The sequence below is a fragment of the Montipora foliosa genome, chromosome 13 (assembly GCF_036669935.1).
Source record: "Montipora foliosa isolate CH-2021 chromosome 13, ASM3666993v2, whole genome shotgun sequence".
Classification (NCBI taxonomy): Eukaryota; Metazoa; Cnidaria; class Anthozoa; order Scleractinia; family Acroporidae; genus Montipora; species Montipora foliosa.
The window spans coordinates 30,030,667-30,056,442 of NC_090881.1; the positions used below are offsets into that span (position 1 = coordinate 30,030,667).

The 25,776-nt window shown below is 39.6% G+C and overlaps 2 protein-coding genes across 3 annotated transcripts in view; one reads left to right on the top strand and one right to left on the bottom strand.

The window, feature by feature from the left end:
• Window positions 1-4,793, top strand: part of LOC137982021 (arylsulfatase B-like) — a 5,063-nt gene extending 270 nt beyond the window's left edge. The window contains exons 1-7 of the mRNA XM_068829036.1: window positions 1-52; window positions 447-533; window positions 644-855; window positions 1,788-1,999; window positions 2,742-2,962; window positions 3,055-3,320; window positions 3,558-4,793. The exon at window positions 1-52 is cut by the window's left edge and continues 270 nt beyond it. Coding sequence (XP_068685137.1) covers window positions 1-52; window positions 447-533; window positions 644-855; window positions 1,788-1,999; window positions 2,742-2,962; window positions 3,055-3,320; window positions 3,558-3,800 — 1,293 coding nt within the window. The 3' untranslated portion in view covers window positions 3,801-4,793. The remainder of the gene's footprint in view (window positions 53-446; window positions 534-643; window positions 856-1,787; window positions 2,000-2,741; window positions 2,963-3,054; window positions 3,321-3,557) is intronic.
• An 8,821-nt stretch (window positions 4,794-13,614) lies between these two features.
• On the bottom strand, window positions 13,615-22,372 carry LOC137982020 (arylsulfatase B-like). 2 transcript variants are annotated; one of them, XM_068829035.1, is made up of 8 exons: window positions 21,892-22,372; window positions 21,697-21,783; window positions 20,959-21,170; window positions 20,440-20,651; window positions 19,843-20,063; window positions 15,785-16,047; window positions 14,740-14,995; window positions 13,615-13,960 (listed from the first exon to the last, which is right to left on the bottom strand). In XM_068829035.1, the coding sequence occupies exons 1-7, from the start codon at window positions 22,355-22,357 to the stop codon at window positions 14,741-14,743; spliced, it is 1,716 nt and encodes a 571-aa protein (XP_068685136.1). In that variant the 5' UTR covers window positions 22,358-22,372; the 3' UTR covers window positions 13,615-13,960; window position 14,740. The 2 variants fall into 2 exon arrangements, with proteins under 2 accessions (XP_068685136.1, XP_068685135.1); XM_068829034.1 differs by having other exon boundaries at window positions 13,701-13,960; window positions 14,749-14,995.
• Window positions 22,373-25,776: the final 3,404 nt, after the last annotated feature.

The window sequence follows — 25,776 nt, forward strand, 5'->3', positions numbered from 1 at the left end:
TGCACACCTACAAGAGCAGCTTTACTATCTGGGAGATATCCTATCCATACTGGCAAGTACACAGTAATTTAAGAGGTGGACGGCCTGTTTTAATTCCCACCTCTGGCACCACCTCCCAATTTTACTTACATATTAACACCACGCCCTCTAATGGCTGATCTATGATAACTGTTTCTCCTCATTTTGAAGTAAAACATTAGAAGGGAGAAATCTTTACTTACTTGTAGCTGTGTACTTATTACGTTCAATAACCAGGATAACTTGCTGATTGAGGCTTTCGGAATTAAATGAAGTAATCTGGAAAGGTTGTTTCTGGCAATGAAATTTAAATGCATCTTTTAAATCCTTACTTCCTTAGATCTATTCAAAATAATGATGTGTGGCTTAATACTGTCTATGTATGTCCATAATGTTTATGCTGCATCTCATCTTCCACCTTTGCACAGGACTGCAACATGGTATTATTCATAGCCCTGATCCATATAGTCTTCCCCTGGACATAACAACGCTACCTCAAAAGCTTCAAAAAGCTGGTAAGGTTTAATGAATTTGAAGATAGATATATATTACTGGTATTTCTCTTTGCAAGTGAGGAAGCTCTTTTGGTTTAATTGATTAATGTATAACCAACTGCTGTTTATAGGTTACAGAACTCACATGACAGGAAAGTGGCATTTGGGATTCTATAACTGGGAGAGTACTCCAACATATCGAGGCTTTGATACTTTTTATGGCTTCTACAGCGGTGCAGAAGATCATTACACTCATGTACAAGACCATTTCCTTGATTTTCGGGACAACAAGGAAATTGTCAGAGATATGAATGGCACTTACTCTGTCAATGCCTTTACAAAAGTGAGCTTCATACACAATATCACTAATAACTATTATTATCATCATCATCATCATCATCATCATCATCATCATTATTAAATCCTAATGAGAAAGAATTATTGGTTTTGTTACCTATAGCTGTCCCTCAGTTTTTGTAAATTAAAATTAAATTTATTTCAACTTTATTCATTCAATTCAACGAAAGGGAAGGATACCGGAGGTTATCCCTATCAAGAGTGCCGCTGGATGTAATTGACTGAGAGTTGATTTTGATGAGGGAGGAAAACCAGAGTACTTGGAGAAAAACCCTCAGGGTCAGATCATGTTTGACTGAAACTCAGTCCACAATTTTTATGACATCAGGGCAGGGGGTTGAACCCGGGTCGCAGAGATGGAAGGGAAGGTTGATAACCACTAAGCCGTCCTGACTTGCGTGTACTATTTTCCTTTTCTTTCACCATTATTTGTCTGGATCTTTTAAAAGGCATGGTGTAGTTCTCATTTGCTTATCAGACAATTAAATACTTAAAGATTGTGGTATTTCACACACACACACACCAACACACACTAAGGAAGGAGGTGTTGTACCCCTTACTTTTGTTAGAATCCATCCAAGCATCACTTAAATGCAATTGAAAGTGGCCATCAACAGTCATAAAAAATGGTGCTAAAACTAGTTTTATTTTGGTCATAACAGACGTGAATTTACATTTTTAGAACAAGCAATGTTCTGTAAAGAATTTTGGAGAGATTTCCTTCAAGGTTTTTTTATTGTACTGTTTTTTCAGAGGTTGCATGCATGCATGTTTGAATGGCAATTGTTCTGCATGAGACCAAGATACAATGCCAAACTATTTTTTCACTAGTTGTAGGCACTTCACGTGTGAATGGGTTAAGTAAATTGAAGGACTCCTAAGGTCAAGTTGGTTCAAATATATTTTTTTCAATTTTAGCGGGCACAGCAGATAGTGAAATCACATAACAAGAGCAGCCCGCTTTTCTTGTACATGGCATTCCAGAATGTTCATGGCCCTGTTGAAGCTCCCAAAGAGAATGTGGACAAGTATGCATTTATTAATGACACTTTGAGAAGAACTTATGCTGGAATGGTTGACATCATGGATGAGGCTGTTGGAAATATAACAGATGCATTTAAGGAAGCAGGGTACTTTAACATTAACAGTTAAATTTCGTAATCTTTAATTGACGTCATGGCCTACAACTTTTGATTTTATTAACTTTCAAGGGAAAAACTGTTGTGTTGATTTAAAAATAAGTTCAAATAAGCATTCCATTATTCAGTTTACTATTCAAATGAATTTTCTTGTAACATTACTGTATTGCAGTGTTGTCAAGGGAATCCCTTTTTGCAATTGAAGCATACAGGGATTTAACTCTTGGCAGGATTTTTTTTTGCTCCTAGTCCTTCATGTCACACCTTATTTTTTATTTGCCACATGATTTATTCTCTCAGGACCCAAATGTCTTAAAGATCTTTGAGTTATAATACTGATGGAACTAGACTGAGATCTCAGCTTCAAAGTACCATACTGATGACCAGATGAAATTGACTCAGATAGCCTCTCACCTGTGGCTTTTCGAATCTAGCTGGCTGGCATGCCTCCCACCATTGAATTGGTTTTCTGTCATCTCAAATGTTTTTGTATTAGATTTATCAAATCGGCTAAGTCAATGTTGTACCCAATTCAAACCTCCCAGTGATAAGATTCTTTGTGTACTGTATTTGCATCACAGTGGAGTTTTCACGTTTAAATGATATAGAAATAGCTGAAACAAAATGTCGCATTGCCAAAGGGTTTGAATTGGGTATAACATTGACTTAGCAGGTTTGATTTATTGACTACAAAGTAATTTTTAATGTTATTTTGCTTATTTGTTTGTCAAAGCTTGTGGGATAACACTCTCATGATCTTCAGTACTGACAATGGTGGTGTTCCAAAGAATGGTGGTTATGACTACCCCCTGAGAGGACGCAAGGACACCCTTTGGGAGGGTGGAATCAGGGGTGTGGGGTTTGTACATGGCAACTTGCTGTCTAGAAGAGGGGTTAATTTTCCTGGGTTGATTCATGTGACAGATTGGTACCCAACATTGGTGAATCTTGCTGGTGAGTTCAAAGTTAAGTTATAGAAAAATGACATCCTCTTGAAAATATCAAAAAAATATACCTTTTTTTAATTTCTTACCATGTTTTTTTAGGTGGAAGCATAAATGGAGATGACCTTGATGGGTATGATGTGTGGAAAGCCATATCAGGTGGTGTGCCATCACCGCGAACAGAGATTCTTCACAATATAGACATCCCCCCTTCTTCTGGTCAACTTGATTTTGCTTATCAAGGAATTGGTCTTCGTATCGGAGACATGAAACTTCTTATGGGGGTCCCTAACATATCATACTTCATTCCACCTGAAGAAAGAAATTCTTCTCACAGTAGTAAGCTTTATTTTCAAGATCTTGAGGATGTGAGTATACCTGAAGGGCATTTTTTTGTTTGTTTCTTCACTAAATCATTGCCACATTTCAAGTATTTGTAAAAGGAAAAGTCAACCTGCTGCAGTTCCACATATATATGGAGGGTAACCAGTGACTTTTGGCTCACTGGTCTGATGATTAGCCAAAAGCTGAGACAACTGACCAGGTGGTCTCATTTTTTATTTCATGTTTTCAAATATTGGTAACATTTCTGTTTTTCCTTCCAGTCCCCAGTTCCTTTGGTTGATTTGGCCCTATACAACATCACCGCTGACCCATATGAGACAAACGACCTCAGCACAAAGTTCCCAGACATTGTAAAGAAATTTCAAGATCGTTTGGAGTTTTATATGAAGGGAATGAAACCACCCGCAAACAAACCAACAGATCCCGAAGCAAGAAGAACAGCGAGAAGAAATGGGGCCTGGAGTCCATGGGTTTCAACTAAAAAGTCACTTCCAACAACTTGAGTAGCAACTGTCATGGATCTCTTACCAACATTACATAAATGTGGACAAATATTTAAAAAAAATGAAGTTGCACTGTATCCTCAATACTGTTCGCTAGAAATTTCAGTTTGGCTTCGTGATAACTTTGCATGAATAAGATATGTTGGCCTCTTATTGGACATAGCGTAAGTGCTTAGAGCGATTTTCAATTGAGTGTCGAAAGTAATTAGCGAATTGCTTTGGTTTTGCCTTACTTCGCTCAGTGATTGGTTCGAATTTCTCGCGCCAGGTTTTCATCCAATCAGAAGTGAAACCAAAACCAATCGTGGCTCGCACTTGCACATTTTCCCGCGCTTTTGTGTCGGCTACGTGTAATTACTTCGAGTTTTGATTGGTTTATTGGATTGTCTCCGTCGTTTTTGTTTGGCCAAAGTAATAACTTTGGTTTTGGTTTTACGAAACCAAACCAAATCATCTTAATGTTGGTTTTTGATGAGAGAGAGAAGAGTACCAAGAAACCGAACCTACCCATGAAGCCAACGGTCAGGGAATAGACATCCCAACCACACAAAAGCCGTTTACCAATGCTAACTCTAGGCCTAACCTAAACAGTAGTTTTTAGGCCTAATGTTAGCATTGATAAACGGTTAGGGTTGTTTAAAACAGTGACCTGTGGCTTGCGACCTGCCCGGGTACTGACCAAATTCTTCATACAAGAGACCCTCTTTCCCTTTCCTGGCTGCCAAGCAATGGGACAATTTATTTGCCTGATAAGTTAAGAACTTCAGAATCCCTCTCAATGTTTAGAATAAATCTCAACGAGTGACACTGTCCTAATACAGTAACTGTATTTTATGTAAATAATAGATCGTCCTTCATATCTTTAGTTCATGCTTCACTTTGTAAAAATATTGTTTTTCATTTCTTTAATCTAATACTGCACATTTGTATTTTATCGAGCCTGTGCTCATTTGCAATATGTGGGTAAATAAAGTTACTTACTTACAGGTGGAAGGAACTGAGCCGATTCTATTTAAATAATAGCAACTCAACTCATTCAGTTCAATGAGCGCGCGTTGGATATATGAGTTGGCTATAACCAGTCCCATATCCAACAAGCGCGAATGAATTAATTGTTTTATTAAATTCCTTAAACTCCGAAAGTTTAGAAAGTACGAAATACGAGAACTGATGCGATGTTGTGTAAGACCTTGTGGTCACACACGCAGGCTCATCAGAAAAACATTTCTTTCCTTTTCGCTCACTTCTAAACGTCGGAAATGATCCAAACTTTTCACAAAAATGTCTTTTCTCTTTATTCAGAGAGAAATTTGGCTTTCCGGCGAAAAAACGTTTAGCTTATAGCAACGCTTAGCGCAATCACATTTACCATATAGGTGACCCGTGGCCCTTGAGGGCGAAGTGTCTAATTGTTTTAGTATCACCAATCACCCAACCGTGAGTCGGACAGAATAATAAATAATAATAATAATAAAGTAAGCAAATGTAAGTTGAAAATATATTTATTTGGGTATAAAACGAAAGAAAGCGTCTCGCTTTTCGCTACTCGAGCACTATTACTAATAGTCCTCTAGTAGCGTAGCTAATCAAAATGCAGCATTTGGGTGATACCAATAGAGGTTATCTCTATCGAGGGTATCCGCCCGCAGCCTTCTGTGATTAAATGAGAGTCGATTTTGATGAGGGAGGGAACCCGGAGTACCCGAAGAAAAGCCTTTGGAGTCAGATTGAGATCGACTAAAACTCAGCCCACATACGACCTCGGGGCCGAGAGTTGAACTTGGGTTGCCGAGGTGGAAGGCACGGCTGATAACCATTAAGCCGTCCAGCATTTTTACATTACACCATTGTTATCTTGTTTCGAGAGAATGGTTTAAAACCACCTGGAAGTACTCGTTGCATTTAAACCCACGTTACTGCCAGCTCAGCATTCAATTCTCTGCCGGCGAGGAACTCAGCTCACAGGTTAATAATCTAGCACTGGTGTTGATTTAATGCCAATAAAGTCGACAATAAAAGCAACAAATGCTATTTTGTTTAAGGACTTTGTCACACGGTTAAAACTTAAATCAGACTTTAATAGACAACTGTATAACGAAACGAATGAAGGGGTAGTATCTAAAGAAACTGTGGTGCTGCGTCGGTGTGGAAGTAGTATACAAAAATTTGGTTTTATCAACGGAGTTGATAATGTAAATTGGCCACCGTACAGAGATTCTAAAAGCTAAAAGAATCTAGAATCTCTGTACGGTGGCCAATTAATTTACATTATCAACTCCGTTGATAAAACCAAATTTTTGTATAACGAAACCCTGCAGGTTTTGAGCTACGCAATGAAAATGTGCTGTGAAGATGAAGCGAGCTTTCTCATACTTACTTTTAATTAATAGGGCAGGGACTTCGGAGGCACATTGGCACAGGGTAGAGGAACAGTGTTTTAAAATGAAAACAAGACGCCTACAAGGGCGTATCCGTGGAATGCGCAAACAGTTAACACAAATTGTCCAGTTACAGTGAACTTCAGGTACAGGTAGACTTCGGAAAATGGCGAAAGATTACAAGAAAGATACATCTGTAATATAACTTAAAGTTTTTTTTTGTAAAAACTCATTACTAATGTTACTAAATTTGCAAATGCAAACAACGAAGCCCTATTAGCAGGTTATCAGGATACGGGATCTTTTATTTATTTATTTTTTGGAAGGAGACTTAATTCAAATCCTACAGTTTTACTTGCTTCGTTAACTCCTTTCATCCAAAAATTACAGGATCAGCCTTAAATCATCCGAAAAACTTATTACAAATCACAGTTCAACAACTTATCATCCTGGGCCAGTTGTTCAGAAACTGGGTTTTAAAACGAGTTTTATCCTCTACTCCCAAATGCTGTTCAAGGCTGATATTCAGAAAAACTTTACATTAGAAGAAGTCAATCTTGAAAAACAAAAATAAGCAAAGGAAACTGTGACCAAAAAGTTGAAAACATGAAACAAAAGTTTACGCTAATCCTGGATTAAGGTAATTGGCTTTCGAACAACCGGGCCCTGTAATCGACGTCTGGTTCTGTAATCCTGGTTTAGTTCCTTGCAAACTGTATAAATTTGCCGTGGCGAAGACAAGAAGACAACATTCGTGCTCTATTTCTCTCAATGCTCAAAAATTCCGTAATTGCGTGTTGTATAGTCCAGTCCAAAGTTCTAATTTTACAATTCCATAATCTTGATTCCAGTAACTTGGTACCAAACGTTCCACAATAACTTGAAATCTCGTTAGGAAAAATCCTTAAATCCAGTAGTCCAGTCCGGATTGAGATCGCCAAAACTCTCTCTATCATCGATTCAAAATTCATCAAAAGCTACAAGTAGTAAATAGTTATCAGAAACTACAACAGTTCGTCCTGATTCTACACTCGAGCTGAACAAAAAACCCAAAAAACCCTTGTCATCGTTTTCGAGAGAACAGACAAACAGCCGAAACTGTTCTGTGCCTGCCCCTTACGGCACTGAAAAAGTACCGTACGTTGTACAATAGTACTTGACCGTAGTCCTTGGCCAAGAAACTAATCTTAGCCAAAAGCCCGAGAAGCGATCAGGATACGGGATAATTAGGTAAAAAAATTGTGGGGATACGGGATTTTTAGTCTGGAGGTGGGGGGGGGGGGGTAGAATTGAGGAGATACGGGATATTTTTTAAAGTAAGAACGCATTGCGTGTGGTAGTGCAGTAACTTGACAGTGTTTTTTTTCCATAACTGTCAACTGAGCGTCGTTTTGTTTTTTCCAGGAGATTCAAGTCCTTGCACAATATGTAGCTCTAATAGTACACGACATTGTTTGGTATCGTAAATCATTACGGTGCCATGGTAGACATCTTTGCTATATACCCTCTAAGAAGACATGTCGTTCAGTAAAATACTAAGCCCAGAACGATTGAAGAAAATAACAGGAAATCGAGAAACATTTGGCTTCAAAGCCGATATGTTGATCATTTACAACTTCTTTTTCACCACAAGCTTAAGCGTGTACTCTGAGCTTCTGACACCTTTCCAAGACCAATGTTACTAAAGTTTTTTCCCCTTTCCAGCGGGGTTAGTATCTGGATGGGGGACGTTAAAATATGCGACTTTTGCTATCAGGAACATACGCCCAAAAATTATATTTTAACGCTCAAAAATGCGAACAAAGCAAGGTACAGATTTTGCTAGCCTGCTTTATGCAAAACAAATATTGACGAAAAAGTAAATAAATATTAATATGTAGTTTTTAAGGAGAGCAGAAGGAACTTTTAGGAAGTGTCGACCGAGAATAAAACAATTTGCCATCAGCGAAAAACATTTCGGGAGATTTTTGTTACGTTCCATCAGAGTTCAATTTTTCTATCGTAGTTTTGGTCATACAAGTAAAATCGCAAAATCGGAATTGACATCGATTTTAGCGGCCGCCTGTGATCAAGTTATACCTTGCGTGTTTACTGACAACTCACGAAACAAAGGATACATCTGTGACAAAATCACGGCATAACACCTGGTTTTTGTAAGTGCGTTTTTTTTTTCTTTCAAGTGTTATAAAGTTCGACAAGATCTATGTGCGAATTTAACATAAAGATCACAATCGTTGATGCTAGTCCAAGTGTCAGCTGAAGTTAAGCTCCTCCGAATGAGGTTAGTACTTGGATGGGGGACGGCTGCGAAGTCCCCGTGACGGCGATAGCTAATTCGTTTTTTATAAACTTGATTTCATTTTTTATCTTGTTTGGCCGTTCAAAGCTATTTTATTATTTTCTTTCTACGTCAAAACGGCGAACAAACTGGTTCCCAAGAAATATTGGAGTACGTATTCGTTCTATGCAAAATGCTTCTAATGAAGATACATTCGTTGTATGCAAAATAATAATAGCGAGCTTACGCAACAGGACGGCTGGAAGACTCAGGACGGCAGAATGGCGAAAAGATGTCGCGCGAGACTGTGCATTCCCAATCTTACACGACATTTTTTCGTCATTCTGCCGTCCTGAGTCTTCCAGCCGTCCTGTTGCGTAAGCTCGCTAATGATCACAGTGGAACACACAAGTACGAAGCAAGATCTAGAAATAACGTAGAAAATTCTCCCTACCTTTAAAGCTTGCCTTTCTCAAAGAAAAAGCATCTATCCACTTTATCGAATAGTTTAATACTGAAACAATCATGGCGGGCGGAAAGATTCTATTGTAAATGTTTGCTTTCACCAACTTGATGAAAGTGTGTCACGGTGGCCGAGTGGTCTAACGCGCTAGAGGAGAAAGATCGTGATGGCTTGGGAAGTATAGGAGTTCTCCTCGGGGCAGGGAAGTTTGGAAATACCGTAGGGAATATAAATCAGTCCACCCGATCGGAGATTAATTCAATATCCGTGGGGTATGCACATTTGTGACTACCAACAAAAAAAAGATTCCAGCCCAGTTTTAAGACGTGGATTGACGTTCACTGGCGAAAAATGTCTGATTGGTCGAGGCCTTGTCATGTGACTTCAATACCTCAAATCAAAAATGGCTGCCATTCGGTGTTTATTAGATCATTTTTATTAGATCTCCGTCGACAAAAAAGACCCTTTTTCAGGCCAGTAAAACGGACGAATGTATACTGCATAGTGCGTTTCTATGCCAGCGAGATTCTCTTTTAAGCCAACAGGGCTACGAGGGAAATTTCTTTTAAAATTTCAAGGTCAACGCGAGTCTCGGTTCAGGCTAGTGTTCGAGTGGAAATTCGTTTGTGGAGCTTACCAGCTAATGGATTACCATCTTGATTTCAATTCATGCGTTTATCTTTTAAAAAGTGGAACAAAAAAGATACCACTAAATTTCCAAATGGTTTCTCTTCCAACTAAATAGTTACACACTGTTTCCCCGGGGTCCCGCATCTAACAAAAAATGTTAAGATTTTCGCATTTTTTTGCAAAAATAAGTTGTTAAAATTGCCATTCAAGAGGTCCCTAGAGGAAAATTTATTAAGACCGACGGGAAAATTAAGAAATGTATTTCAGTCGTTCAAAAATAAATTTTAAAGTGAATTTAGCAGTAATAATAACCAAAATCATACTTGACATGTCATAGCACCTCATATTGGGTACACTAGAAGCCCGGGGGGTGGGGGGGGGACTCCCATATGGAACAGACGGGGATGCTCGTCGGAAATTTTGAATTTAACCCCTAAAGGAGACCATCTGGGCGTGGCTCAAGCTTTTTGTGACCCCTAAAGGAGACTAATCTGGGCGTGGCAAAATGCCAATTGTTTGCTTTCCTCCAAATTATAGAAATAAATATAGATTAAGTTAACTCTGAATAGCCAAAACAACAATATTTGATTCAAAAGTCCAGCTTACCAGCAGGGAGAATTTTACTGTAGCAAAATATTACTACAGCTAATAATACGCTTTCACCACATTGTAGTGGGTTAATGTGACAACACAAATACTTAATCAGGAATTGATTTTATCTTCCAGCAATAAAACAGCAGGAGGATATAAAATTATGTATTTTCAAAGTTTAGAAAACTTGTTGAAGGTGATTCAGTGCAACCCTCCAAAACTCTTCACAAATTTCACGCTGGCCTACTAAGTACTTCCAGTACAACAAATTATCTAATCTCTCTTTGTGGACTCTGGTTGCAACACAGCTGCTTCAATAATTTTGATCCCCTTGCATTAGATTTAACTTTTAGAAAAACCATAACTTCATATTTCCGTAATAATTGTTCAAAGACATTGAGCAAAAGCATACAAAGCTACATTTGAAAGGGACATAATCCCATGTTGCAGTTTTCTGGATAAGACTTCACAGAAATAACTCCTGTTACCTTTCCATATGTAAAGAGGTCCCATGATTTATGAGTCAATTAGTCAATGAGTCATGAGTCATGAGTCAATGAGACTCACAGTCAATATAGCAATAATTTATTGATCAAGCCTAAGCCCTCGTTTCAGTGATTAGGCCTAAGCACTCTATGAAATTTTAGCTTTCATTTTATGGGTTAGGGTAACTGCACTAACTCATTGACTCATGACTCATTGACTCCTATATACTTAAGACTCATATGTAAAAAATATTTCAACATTAGATGCAATGATTTTTTTAGCAATTGCTGTAAATAATAGTAAGCATTCCTACCATTTCAAAGGATGAATAAATTAAAGTTGAATGCAGTAAGTGTAAGAAGTAAAAAAAGTGGAAAGTGGTCCAATTTATTTAAGCTGTAATCAATTTCCATCCTTGCTTTAGTCCCTGGATAGGGTTAAACAATGGTGGTGAAGTGAACAAACTACCCCAAGGGGGTACTTATGATACTGAGACCAAACAGCGGGCAGAGTTGCTGCAGTACATTTAAGGCTATCAATCTGAAAAATGAATGGAACTGTAGAAAAATTTGGTAAGCAAGCAAGTAGCTTTTACCTAAGTGTTATGAATTATAAAATGCCAGTCATTTGTCAATTTACGTAGAACTGGTTCCCCTAAGGGGTCAGATTTCTTTAGCCTACATCCAGAAAACAAGATTCTGTTACCTTTAAGGGTTGTTTAAAAAAAAAAAGACCCCTCCTGAGCAAACTACATCCTCATATTTGGATTCTCATTGATTTAATGACTTAAACGATATTAAATGCAAATTTGTTCTACAATAATACTCAAATACCATAAAAGTATTTTTAACCTAACGTTTTTGCAAAGTTTACTCCTTGAGCCACCAGCTTCAACTTTGATACTTTGTTCTAAAAGCCAAAGCCGTTGTATAGCAATGGTGGAGGTGATGATTAGTCACTTTTGTTTTGGTTCAAATGAAGAAAGAAAGTCAAAGTAATGATCGCACTTTAACCCTTTCACCCCTAAACCGGCCATACTTGGTATTTTACTCTGTCTAAACCCAGAGTATTTTGCTCTGTCTAACACCAGACGATTTTACTCGTCAATGGGGAACCCCATGGAGTCAACAGTCAGTACTTCTCAACATAAAGAAAATGAATTCTGTGGACTTGAACATTCCCAAAAAGAAATGCCGTATATTCCAAATATGGTTGCGTAAACTCTTCAAGATTTACCTGCTTCAGGAACTTCAAATCAATGAATATTTTGAATATTTTTCCTGAACTCCTGCAAACTTTGCACACTTTTTAATGGTTTGCCCTTTAAAAGTAACATTCAGAAATAATGCAAATACAACTGAGGCTGTTTTGCATTATCTACAAGACAAGACAACAATATCCTTTATTCAAACACAATCAATATTAAAGAAATAATACATGCTTGTGGGGTCATGTGCTAACTATAAATTATAAAGATACACTACAGGAAATAAAAGCTTAAAACTAACTATGTGACAGACATAGGATATCTACACATAAGGGATCAGAAAAATATATCAATTGCTATCCAAAATATCATATTGCAAATACACCAAAAGGTAACGGTTGATTGACAAGTTCCTTGTGCAAAATAGTAGAGCATGTTTGAAGTCCCGCAGGACCAAGATGAGAAGTTATGATAAAAACTTTAAACATATTTTTTACCAAAATTATTTTACTGCCATCAACCCCAATGAGACCTTATGCATGGGACACTGTTTCTAGCTGCAGCTACAAATCACATAATATATTAATAAATTTTGCCATGTAAGAAAAGAACAAACATGTGGGGTGTAAGCAAAAAAAGTCCAAGGCAATAAAGCTTCCTTTCAGCCTTTTCAGGAACAACTATCCACTGTCAACCATACTTGACTCAAAACAGAATTTCCTTGATCCAACAACACATGACAGTCCCCTAAAACCAAAATTACATCATTAATGCTTCCAGAAAACAGTAGTCTAAAAAAACCTGAATCTATAGATACATCTGTACCTACACGTCTGTTCTTCCAAAAATTATTTTAACTAACATGGATTTTGATTTTGATTTTAAACTCAAATTAATTGCAAATCCATAACTTGGTAACTACATGTACTTGAACGCAAGGATCGTTGAGTTGTGACTGCTAAAAAGTATAATAACTTAGACATTCACCAGAAAAGGGAATATAAATGACCTTAAAAGCAGCTATTTAAAATATTTGATACTAGGGTTACGTTCCCAATGAGACAATCACAGTCAAAATCAAATTCATATCTGATCGAATCATTGATCATATATGTAGAGGTGCCGATCGTAAGGTGTAACGCAGAAAAAAATAACCTTCACGTTGAACAATATTACCATTTCCCTGCCACCTGGTACAAGCCAATTCACACATGAACGGAAACCTTAGGAATCCTCCTTTCTGTACATTACAGTAACTTTTTGTACCCGGTGGCAACAAACTTTCCACATCAAAAATTGCGTAAAAAACTCACCTGTTTCGCAGCTCTTTTCCCACGAAATAAAATTTTCCAGGAGCAAATTTTCCGAGGATGCTCGTTGGATTGGACTTTTAAACGATTTACACAACATAGACGTTGTCTAAGAATACATTCCACTTGAAACTGGCGTTAAAACTAGCCTTGATCGCTCTAAAAAGAACGGAAACCAACAAGCTACAGATTCTCAAAAGGCAGCCATTTTTCTGTTCTCATCGGGAGTGTTTTTTTCACGAGAGCCAATGATCGTCCCGGAAACGCGTCACGTGACATATCGCGCGACTCATGCGCAGACATTTTTCGCCAGTGAATTGTTGACGTGGATGCCTTCGTCATTCCACGTAATAACCACGTGCAAACAAAACAGCCAATCAAGCAAGCCCAAATCTGCTGACGAATGTCTTACAATGTCTTACAAGTGGCGGGAATTCTTAACGATTGACGAGAAAAGGAATTGTGAATGGCATTCTAAAGCAATTTGTTTATATTTTCTTCTACTAAGACCCAACTAAATTCAGCGATTTACAAAACGTATTCGAGAAACACTTGAGCACGACTTCGACAATGAAACCCCGGCTGTCGCGCTTGGTAAGTTTACTGATGCATCGTTTCTCAGTACATCAAAGCACATGCAAATTAAGTCATCTTTTATTTCCTTTCCTGATCATTCGCCTTTTCTTTCGTGAAAGTATAGTTTTCAAACCATAAAGGTGTTTTTCTTTCATCTTCTATGGATTTTTATACATGGTTATTTTTCAGAAATCGACGGACGATGCCTTCCGCAATTTGCTGAATGAAAACAAGATCCCATCTGCAACGAAAAGAAATACAATTCCTGTTACTGTGGAAGTTAATGGTAAGCCTTAGGTTCACAGGTTATACGTTCTAATTGAAATTTTCGAGAGAACTTAAAAGAATTTAACTTTTCGGGGCTTTTCTTTCAGGGAATCTTGACAGATTTGCCACGAAATTCGATCAACGGTTTCGACCATACGAAATAAACTTATATCGTGAAATGATGTTTTTCGGATTTTCGGATTCAGTGGTTTTTAAGCAGTCTCTCTTCATGGTTTTTCTCTTTACTTTTTAATGTAGCTCCTTAATACCAATCTGATGGCTTTACTATCAACCTCATTTCTCAGCGCAGAAAAATGGAGGAATTTTGTTTTTTCTTAAGCTGGTGACACACGGTTGAAGATGATCGTGCAACATTTGTTGTTCAAATGTTGCAGCCTTTTGAATGACAATGTTGCGACTTGTTGAATGGCTATAAACTCATTCAACTTTCATTCAATAACATTTGTTGATCAAAAAACGTTGAAGCTTGAATCACCGGCTTTATTAACACCCAGTTCGTCTTGTATTTGCAAAATTGTCAACGACACAGCTTCCTTTTGCTTAAAACAGTCGATTTTTTTCGCTGGGGTACGCGAGAGAGGGCAAATGGAAGAAGGATACCTCTCCAAGAGTACTCATGTTTTTTTTCTCACTGCTTTTATTGTCTGAATCATATTATGGGCAATGCTTCTAAAGGAAAAAAAAGCCCAAAACAAAGCTATGGGAATCTACCGTAGACCCACTTTTCATAACCTTAAACACCTAATGATGTTGGTTTATCTTGCTGGCTTCTCCAGGGTGTCCAAATACCGTTCTTTCTGGCCATATCCCAAGCTTTGCTGTCTGCGGGTTGGTTCGAAGGCGGGACAGAGGTGCTTTGGTAAAACTCGAGTCTCCCTTGCAAAATTCTCACGATATCTGGGAACTTTTGGCTAAGATCAATGTGTTCTGTGGGGTCAGCGGTAATGTTGTAGAGAGCAATTTTGATCAAATCTTCATCGTGTAATGTCTGAAAAGGTAGAAACATGTGTCATTTCAAAGCCCATTAACGACGGTGCTTACTAATTCAAAGGTATTTTTGCCCCGATTTATGATTATGCAGGAAAGGTAGATCTTAACAAGTGTTATTGAAATAAAAGATAATTCATGAACAATATTTGTAAAAAGCACCAAATACAAAGCAATGTATGGCATTCTTTCTCAAATTGAAGCTCAATTATCTCTACAGAGTGCATGGTTATCCCCAATTTTCTTTTTGGATACCAAGAGTACTTACGAAAGATCTACTTTCTCTGCATATTTTTAAACCTCGCAAAAATATCCCTGCATTAGTAAGCATTACCGATAGGAAATCCGAGTACCTGGAGATGCGCAGAACGTATGCGCAATAACAGAAGTAGGCACCGTCCTTAAAGAACATTAACCCATTGACTCCCGGTAGTGAGACTTATAGAGTTTGCTCTTTCTAAGACAAGACGATTTTACTTGTCAATGAGGGGCAGTTCACAGTTCAGGCTCCAGTTGTTCAAAAGGTGGATAACGCTATCCACCGGATAAATCACTATCCATTGGATAGCGCAATTGGTTTCGCTATTACTTATCCACTGGATAGTGATTTGTCCGGCGGATAGCGCTATCCATCGTTTGAACAACTGGGGCCGGGAGTTCATGGGTTAACAACCTATGTAGCCGCTGCCTCAAATACTATGTCCACTTTAAGTTAGGGTCAATCTCACTTCCACTTTCCTCGGAAATTAAATCAAACATGGATCTTTTTGAGTTTAGAGATTATACTAACCGTGTCGTAAATGGCGCCGTCTTTTCTCAGCTCCGGTGGTTTAAGCCACGTTGAATTTGGGCAGCTTACCAGCAGCTTCATGTCCCCAACACGAATTGCCGCGCCTTGATAGAAAGGATCGGAGTTCTTTTCTCTGTTTTTTACGTCTTCTTTCACGTCGATGTTGAGAAGAATCTCCTTTCTTGGGGAAGATTTGCCTAACGAAATTGTCTCCCACACATCAAAACCATCCACTGGTACAGGAGTATTGTCAACTTTTCCACCTTTAACACGAATAGTTCCTCAGTATACCTTGAAGGAGAACAACTTATTTATATCTTTCTTAGGTGTTATCGTTCAGAGATCATGCATATTTGGATAAATTGTCGCCACAACCAAACGATGTTTCCACTAACCGTCATTTTAGTACCAAGTTACTTAATTGAACCCGGGAATATTTGGAAGGAACATCAACGACAGGAGAAAATTGGCCCTAGTCAACTGGTTTACTTAAAACCTGGTAAACTCTTCAGCGAGGGCTAAATTGTCGACGAGCAAGCCGAGAGGAGGGTCTCAATGGGGTTAACCGATAGGCGTAAAGCGGCCAAAAATTTAGTCGATAGCCGTAAAAATTGAAAAATTTTAACCGTTAGCCGTAAAAAGGGTAAAAGAAAGGTTAACCGTAAAAGAAAGTGTTCCCTAGATTTGCCACTTTTAAGGAACGTACTAAACTCACTTATGGTTGCGTTTTTTATTTCCCGGCTAGCGTGGCCGTACGCACGTTAGGTAAAGCGCCTTTTAGGTGTTGACCAAGCCCCTGGTTCCATTTCCGCCGCTCTCTCGGGGAACTAATTTTTTTTCATAGCGAAAGTGTGGCTTCTTGCTGGGGATTAATATTTGCGATTTTCAGAAGGTCGTGCCCTCGAAACACTAGTGAAACACCACGCAGAGATCTCACTGTTTGTAAAACACTTTGCCGATAAACAACATTTCCCCGTTTTTCTCTGACGCTACGGTAGACATTGCCATGCCTAGTAGCTGTACGGCGTCTTCCCACGCAATCTCGGTCAAGGCATTTCCGTGGCGAACTTGCTCGGACCAGGTGACCCGAAACGCATTAGCCGTGCGAAATAATGAGGCCTACGGACAAGGCAACGGCTGACAGTGGTTCCGTACAGTCCTTCGCTATCATCAAAAACACTACACACGGGAATTTTGTTATTTTGTTATTTCACACTAGAGCTAGAAACGGATTATCCGTCTGAGACTAGCCTGTGTACAGTCGCTCCCTTCCCGACAGACACCCCTTCTTAGGTTTTTTTTCTGAGGGGAGGGGGCGGCTGTACACAGGCTATCTGGAACGGATAATCCCGTCTTCAAACTGTCCGTAGAAATTGAAGGATAAAGTCAGGCGGATTGTTCATTCAAAATTAAAACTGCTTCATTTTCAAATTAAGACGTATTTATCTATCTGACGCGAATCATCAAACAGATAACCCGTCTCACACGAAAAATCCCTCTCTAGTGTGAAAACGGCCATTTTGTAGACTGTTCACAGTCCCCTATTTTTTCGTGACATCGTCGAAATATAGCGCGTCTTACCGTTGATGGAGGCCACCTTGATTTTCAAATGTACCGAGGGAGCGGACGTCGGGGATTATAGCTACAGGGCGAGGGGGGCGAGCGCTTCCTCCCAAACCACCCCCGTCCCATAAGTAGTTGACACTCATGCAAGATGGCAGCCCGTAACGCAAAGTGTTCGATCTCGACGATCTTACGAAAAAATGGAGGACTGTGAACAGTCTGCCATTTCTGTTGTAATGAATGTCGCGCCCCGGCCTGTGAGTTGGGCGTTCGCGTGTGTGCTTTGCTTTTCCACAAAGATTATTTTTAAATTGACTATTGACATTTCTATGTGTAAATTAATATTAGAAGTGGAATACTTTGTAAAAAGTACGATCTATCAAATGTTAAACTTTTTCAAAAGAATACCTGGTTTCACATTCCGAGATGATGTTAACCCCTTTATTTTGCTTTAAAGATACAAAAAATACAGGTTAATTAATATTTAACTTTTTGAAACAAAAGAAGTTAATTTTTAACTTTTTTGTTAACCGTAACTGAAAAAAATTAGCCGATAGCCGTAAAAAAGCCAAAATTTTAGCCGATAACCGTAAATGCCACCATCCCATTGAGACCCTCCGAGAGGAGACATGCGGCCGGTGAGGCAGCAGAACGCGATCCCGCGCGGGATTTTTCTCGATTAAACTTCACTGAAGTTTGAAATATAATGTAATGTAGACTTTGGTTTGAGCCAATCGGCTGGCCGAAAAGTCTTTTTTTTTCAAATAGAGACGAGGCGATGAAAAGACATCTTATAGATGGCGTAGCGTGGCGAAACCTAGGGCTGTATCTGCTGGCCGGTCAACTCGGTGAACGATTGGAAATATTAGGGACCTTTACTAGTACGAGTTTTCCGTACTGAGCGTGCGCATAAGGTTTGGAGGCTGACATTTTTCGAAGTGCGCATGCTCAGAACGGAAAACTCGTACGTGTAGTCGTGCTCGTCCTGCGTTCTAAAGGTCCCTATGATATAACTCATTGTCATCAAATATTCATGTTTGAAGGTGTTACGAGCCTGTAAGAAGGATGACAGACTATAGTTTCTTCGCAACGGGCGAAAAGAAAACTGAAAAGCCGAAAACTTTTCGGGCCCGAAAAGCCATCTGTGAAATTGCCAACCGCTTGTTTTGGTGACCCGATCTTTCAACATGTTTTCAAGGTAACAAAAAGAAAAATAACTGTGAGGTTTGACGAATCAAATTCTCTCCGTTCTTGAGATACAAAGGAAATTGTGACACCCGAAAATGGCCCGTAAAATTTCGGGACGTTCGATAAACGGCCTCCTGGGCCGGACTTCAGTGTCATCCATTGAGCTACAAGAACTCATAGGAATTTAGAATGTTTATCTCGCTCCCTTCATGGCCGGACTATGTGTCCCGCTGGTCTACGGGACGTCGTAGTTCGAATCTTGTTTCGCCCGTTGTCTAGTTACTACTAACTAAGCTATCATTTTCAAGTTGGTCTGTCAAAACGTTTGTACTCCCAATCGTATTCCACTAAAAGAGAAACTCCGAAATGCGGTGGGGGATGCTCATGTTGGAAGAGATCATCAATCTACTTGGGTCTAGGCTATCTGCCACTTGTTTCACTTATGGGGGAATTTTCTATAAGCAGATCCAAGGATGCTCCATGGGTTCTCCAGTATCCCCTGCTTTTTTTCAAAGGGAGGTCTTGACTACTTTCGCACAACCATCAGGGGCCGCTTGCTCGAAGCATGGTTAGCGCTAACGGTTGGTTAAGAGGTATCAAAACCTGTAGGTTTCCATGGTAGTTAACGCTGGTTAGCGCTAACCATGCTTCGAGCTACTCGGGCCAGAGATCTTGTTTAGGTACGTGGGTGTTACCTTTATTCAAGTTGCACAAATATGACATATAGGGATTCACAGAGAGTTTAAACACTAGACACCCTCATGTCTAGTTTACCATGGAAAAGGAAAACAAGGAAAGAGTAATAATTTTGGATACGTGTGTTTTCATCACGAAAGATATATCTAAGATCACGGAGTTCCCGGTGTTGCGGTCTGGTATGAATTCTGACGCCCACAACTTAATTAGTGTTGTAACACTATTTGTTGCTACACTCATTCAATATCGTGTTTACGAGAAGGTCACTAGCTGCAATAAATCTAACCAATACCGATCGATATTTGAGTTTCCCTTCCAATCACCAATATAAATCATGTAACAGAACGTCCCATGCATTGACTTGATAGAGATTCCGTGATGGAATCGAAAGCTCTTATCCTTAGAAACTGACAGGATTCAGTAACTTGTTTCTTTCTAATATCAGTTTAACTGCTTTATCGGAGATTGCTGTGAGTGAATCCAGTGATTCAAATGGGCAAGTTCCCTTTTCATAGCTTCAATTTGAGTTGAGGAAAGACTACAGAAAAAAAATCTGATAATAATTACATATTGCTTAAATATCACAAACTTGAGATCTTAGCTTACGTTACCTGCGAGGTTGATGAGCGTGGGGTACCAGTCTGTAGAATGAAGAAGTTCCTTGACTTTTACGCCCTTTCTTCCGAGCATTGTTCCATGGACGAAAGCCACACCTCTTACCCCTCCTTCCCAAAGAGTCTTTTTCTGCCCACGCAACGGCCAATTGTAACCACCCGACTCGGGGAGTCCACCATTATCAGTAGTGAAAATGAACAAAGTGTTTTGCCAGAGTCTAGGGCAAAAAAATACGTAAAAAAAATCGACAATAATGATGAACAACGCAAAGACAGGCCCCTGGTAAAAACAATTATACCTTCTGCGATCTTAAATCCAAAAAATTAAAAATTCCCGACCACCGATATAGTCCCCTTTTTCCTTTACTGCTTCGGTCAAGTCTCCCAGTTTCACGATCGCCTTGATTGTTACTTTTTAAATACCGTATCTGTGTTTGCAATTTCAGAACTGAAAGACAGCGCCCGGCTTCGAAGTCTTATTCTTCTCGATTACGTGGAAGGGAAAGTCAAGGAACTCATTGGAATTCCACTAATAACCTATTCAATATGCTACTGAGAGGTCAATGGATTTAAGTGAGTAAATAACGTTAATACCCTGCTTTCTTTAGACTGCTTGTCACATTACCAATGGCTTCATCCACAATGTCCAACATTGCGGCATAAGTCCTCCTCTGCTTATCATCAATAAAACTGTATTTGTCGATATACTTTTGCGGCGCTTGACCCGGAAAGTGAACGTTTTGGAATGGTAAATACAGAAAAAGAGGCTTTGACCGGTCGTGTTCCTCGATGATTATCTCTGCTCGCTACATGAAAAAAAGACACAAACCTGTATTAATGATAATGTAAGCTTCAGTTGTTTTTTGGGGAAACAGTAAGTTTTGCTTTGACGTTTGCCGGTTGCGTTAACTCTGCGTTATTACGAAATGAGACCTTTTCTCTTTCGTTCTTCTGGGGAGAGAAACGACCGCCGGAAATGCGTCTGGGTTCGGTCGAAGGCTACAATCGTCTCCACTAAGGTGAAATTGTGTCCTGGACCTCACTTTAGCAGTGTCGATATGAATTGAAAACAAAACATAAATAAAAATTCACTTTAATCCCGATGTTTCTTACCTCGGTGAAGAGGTTGGCCGAGTATGTCCCGTTCATGTCCCTCACGGGGGAGGTGTTGTTTCGAAGATCCAGGATCCCCAGCCGCTCATGAGTGTAATGATCTCCGCATCCCGTGTAAAACCCGTAATGTGAGTCGAACCCTCTAAAAGTGGGTGTGTAGGCCCATTCAAAGAACCCAAGATGCCATTTGCCAACAATGTGAGTTGTATATCCTGCAAATAAAACCACGCTAAGAGTATTTTTCTCAGCCTGCACACAGGCTCTCCGTCATTCGACGCACAGAGAGCCATTCGACGCACAGAAAGCCTGTGTGCAGGCTACATGTTCCTATTTCTGCCTGGCGGTTTGCTTCTAGTCCTCTCGGATACCGACGATAAACTGCATAGTCTCCGTCTCACAACACATCATAACCCGGCTGCAACGTCTCTAGTGAAGTCCTCTGTCCTTTGTTATATAAATTATGGTTGGACAGAGCTAAATGCTCGGAGACAGTAGTTATCATTAAATTTTCAATTTCCGCGGATGATTCGTTTGTAGCATTATGATCACTTCTCTCGATCTCAGTCGTCATTATTTCATGATATACGGTGTGACCTAAATGGAAACTGATTGCGCCGGTAGTTTTGTAAAATTGAGATCTATTGGTCACGGAATACTCAAACTCGGCCACACGCGCCTCCTAGAGTATTTGCCCTTTCACATCTAACGCGCTTTCATGGAGTAATAGTGCAATCTCACCAGCCTCTTTCAGTGTCTGTGCCAACGTTTTGAAGTTAAGCGGCATCCCGTAAGGTTCTGGAGGTTCTATCACAAAGTGCTGCAAGCCTAACCAATGAACAAAATCCAATTAAACATTTACATGTATTTCAATATTTATTTCTTCGAATCAAAGGGACTCTTAAGTTTGATCTTTACCACCAACGAAAGCTTTACCTGTGTGTATGGGATATCTTCCAGTCATTAGGGTACTTCGTGTTGGCGTACAAAGCGGCTGCACATAGTAATTCTCCAGGATAACTCCTTCAGCAGCCAGTCTATTTATGTTAGGAGTACGGATGACTGATCCTTGAAATCCCACATCACTCCATCCAAGATCATCGATTACAGTCAGCACGATGTGTGGAGGATTAGAGCTAGCCGTTTTGCACAGCAAAGATACTGCGAGAAAATACTGGGTAAAGATGATTAAAAACATCTCCCGAGCGTTCAACCTTTCTCTGAAAAGGTCACGATATTTCATGTGGATGTCATGTGATACATTAAGAAAAAACAGGATTGTCACTGGTGCCAGTGATCCCTGTGCGAGCGATGTGATCGTTACAGCCAAATTTTGCCAGGAGGCGAGAGAATCATTACTGGGTTGCCAGTATGGCAAACCCAGTCGGAATCTGCGTTTCATTTCGTCGTTTTTTCCGTGTCGGTAAAAGTCTTGCCTGTTACTCCCCTGCTAAGTGGTGTCTTTGTGCATAGAGCTTTGTGTATTTTCTTAGGATCGAGAGGGTAGTGGGAAATGCGTAGATTTCTCTGGTGGACACAGTAGAACGATTAACTTAGCATGCAATGGCGTCGAAAGTCTTGTAACACGAATGGCGTTTTAGTGGATCCTTGAACAAAATATACCCTTATGGAGCTCAATAATGGAAAGTGTTGGATAAACTAGGCAGGCGGCGAAAATCAAACACCTGGAATCTTAAAAGCGCCGAGTAATGGACTTCGACAACAATCTGTCGCCCGTCGAGCCGAAATCAAAGTGAGCTGTATTTCTAAAATTTTACCTAGTGTGCTGTTATGTAGAACACTGAAACCAAATGGAAAATTCTCTGGTAACTTATGGGTTCAACAATGACAGAGAACGAATCCCTCTGGGAGGAAGGGGTCAGAGGTGTCGGCTTCGTTCACGGCAAAATGCTTCAGAGGACTGGAATGAAGTGCAAAGAACTCATTCACGTGATTGATTGGTACCCAACCATTCTATATTTGGCAGGTAAAACTATGGGTTTTGACAACAATTTTGAAAACTGGCGCTTTCGGTTACCGGATAATCGGGCAGGCTTTGAAAATTCTATTATTTCAGCTGAGGTTTTTCGGGTTTTTTTGCCTCTTTTCCCAGGTTAACAGGAAAGAGGTCAAAAACCTTGCAGCAATAAGTCTTCTCGTTCTTTACAAAGAGCAGATTTTGTCTTTTCGTTTGCCGTTTTCTGCAAATCCAAATTGAATATCTGTTACTAGCTCAAAAAGAACTTGCCCCTTTTCTAAAACAGAAAAAGTTTTTTACTCAATTTACTTGACAGTCTGTCGAAACGAGTTCCATTATTTTAGCTATTCAATGAAAAACCGTATAAGTGACCAATGACAATAAGAGAGCAAAGACTGCTTTCCGTAAGAGTGAAAACAAAGTGAGTCTTGCGCTATCTTATTTATTCCATCCATTCTACCTGTTGTCGTGCATAGTTGTCAAAGCTAAATACTTTGACAAAGTGAACAGCTTATTTAATTACTTTGTTTTCTTGTTGTCAAAGGTATAAAGGAGAGCGACTCTACGAAATGTACGACAAGATGATTTCAATGTATGGCACGTCATATCTGAAGGTCGAGTTTCCCCTAGAAAAGAAACTTTACTAAACATTGATCGATATCATCCCTCGAGTGGTTCCAATTTTTATAACGGAGCTGCAATTCGTGTTGGTGACATGAAGCTGTTGATGGACGTACGCAATCACACATGGTACAAACCACCGGAATTGTATCTTAGGACTAGTGGAATAACGATAAAGGTATTTGTTTCATCAATTTAGTAAATTTTTGTATCATGACCTTCTGCCCTCCGTGATTTACGCACGTTTCGCCTAAAAATCCACAATTCAGTTGCCGTCCGGGAAACACCCCATCTGTCAATCCTGGACATCGCCGGGTCCGACGTTGTTAGCATAGTCTAAAACGCGGAATATCTGAGTACGAGCGAGTCGGATACCTCGCTCATGTTTCTCGCTTCTGTCTGTCTTCCTTTGAACCAAGAGAAACCTGTGAACTACGCCATCTTGTTTAGTCGGCTCAACAGCATTTTTTGGTGGTACTTCTTTACTTAGTGACGACAGGCTTTTCTTTCGTTACAGCCAAAGTCGTGAGCGTTCATAACTGCGATGATAAACGCGTACTTTATTCCGCAGTCGATAAACGGATGATAAACGTGCTTTATTCCGCAGTCGAACCCCGCTTTACGGACACCCGCATAATACGGACATCCCGTTTTTTGTGGACATTTTTCTTTGTCCCTTGGAAAAGCCCATACATTCTTTCAAAATTGAAAATTGGACACTGTATTAATGAGTGACTTAACTATGATTTTTCTGCGTTTTAGCTACCGAATAAATGGCTACTTTGTTCGTTAACAAACGTGCAGTTTGTTGATGTTAATGTATTATATCTTTTGATATTTTGCTCCAATAAAATGTGTACAATAAATTACTGTATTTTGGACTCAATTATGTATAAAATAAACTAGAGAAATCATTCTGAGATTATTATGATCGATAGCATCAAAGACAATAATAATAGACCATTTTACAGTTGTTTGCTCAGTGACCTAGCCTATGAATGGCTTCGAGGCTGCCGGTGACCTTGTCTTGATACAGACCTCACTGCTTTTATCATGTAAATTGCGTTGTTTTAATGCTAATTAGTCTTAATTGACATGAGAAAATGTAATTTGTGATTGCACCGTATTATCATAAATTACTATTTTGTCGGCACGTATCAGAGGTCTGGGGAAGGTCTTAGTGCGAAGCGAGTTATGGGATTTGAGTTTGCAATTCGCGGTCGTTAGGAATTAAAGGTGAGGCATTCTACGGTCAGTCTTCACCGTGTTAGGTTGCTTTTCTCCAGTCCGTGTCCAGTCCAGTCCGTGTTAGGTTGCTTTTCTCTTTTACTTGTGTTTATTGATGCTTATAGTTTAGGCATGCCCTAGCATGCCCTAAAACCCCAAGGGTTGCACCACTGCCCTGGTCGGGGGTACACGTTCCCCGTGTTTTTTCCACCTGCTGGTTTTTTTTGGGGGTTTTCGTGTCCGGCTTTAGTGCTTCTGTTCGTTCGTTTATATATAATACTTGATATTTGTACATTTCTGCATAAATGTTGAATAAACGGCACGGTGGCTTGGCTGGCCCACGCGCCCATATATGAACATTGTTGTGTTGGGTGTACCGATTGAGTAGTGGAGGCAAAATAGCACAAAGGTTTGTATCAAAACAGGGTCACCGGCGGCCTCGCTTCCATTCTTAGGCCAGGTAACTTAGCTGCAACTGTAAAATGTCTAATTTATGAATGTGAACAGTAATTTTTAGTGTTTAGGGTTGAATTCTAACCCTAAACGCTTGCCTGCCGTATTCAGACTTTTCGCTTATCAGTAGCTAAGAGACAGAACCGTCGGCCCCATGCAGGAAGCAAACAGGCCCACGTTGTTCGAAGCTTAATTGGCACCCAGCAGTAAATACTATGAGAACCTAAAAATTTTGATACTAATATTAGCGCTTACTATACGTCGAGCAACTCGGTTCCTTCGCCCAAATACCACAGCTTTTGGGGAAACTTGGCAGCTGATGATAACAGTGAGCGCTTCTATCTCCTATACTCATGAAATTTGATAAGTAATGGGCTCCTGTAATACGTATACGTTATCGCAATTCACATTGACATTTTGGATTTTGAAGAATAATGCTATCACGAAGACGCTAAAAACTAATTTCATTACCCTTTTATTTTAAAACAGAAACAAATTGAAAGAATAAAAGCTGCTCTTTATAACATTACTGCTGACCCAGA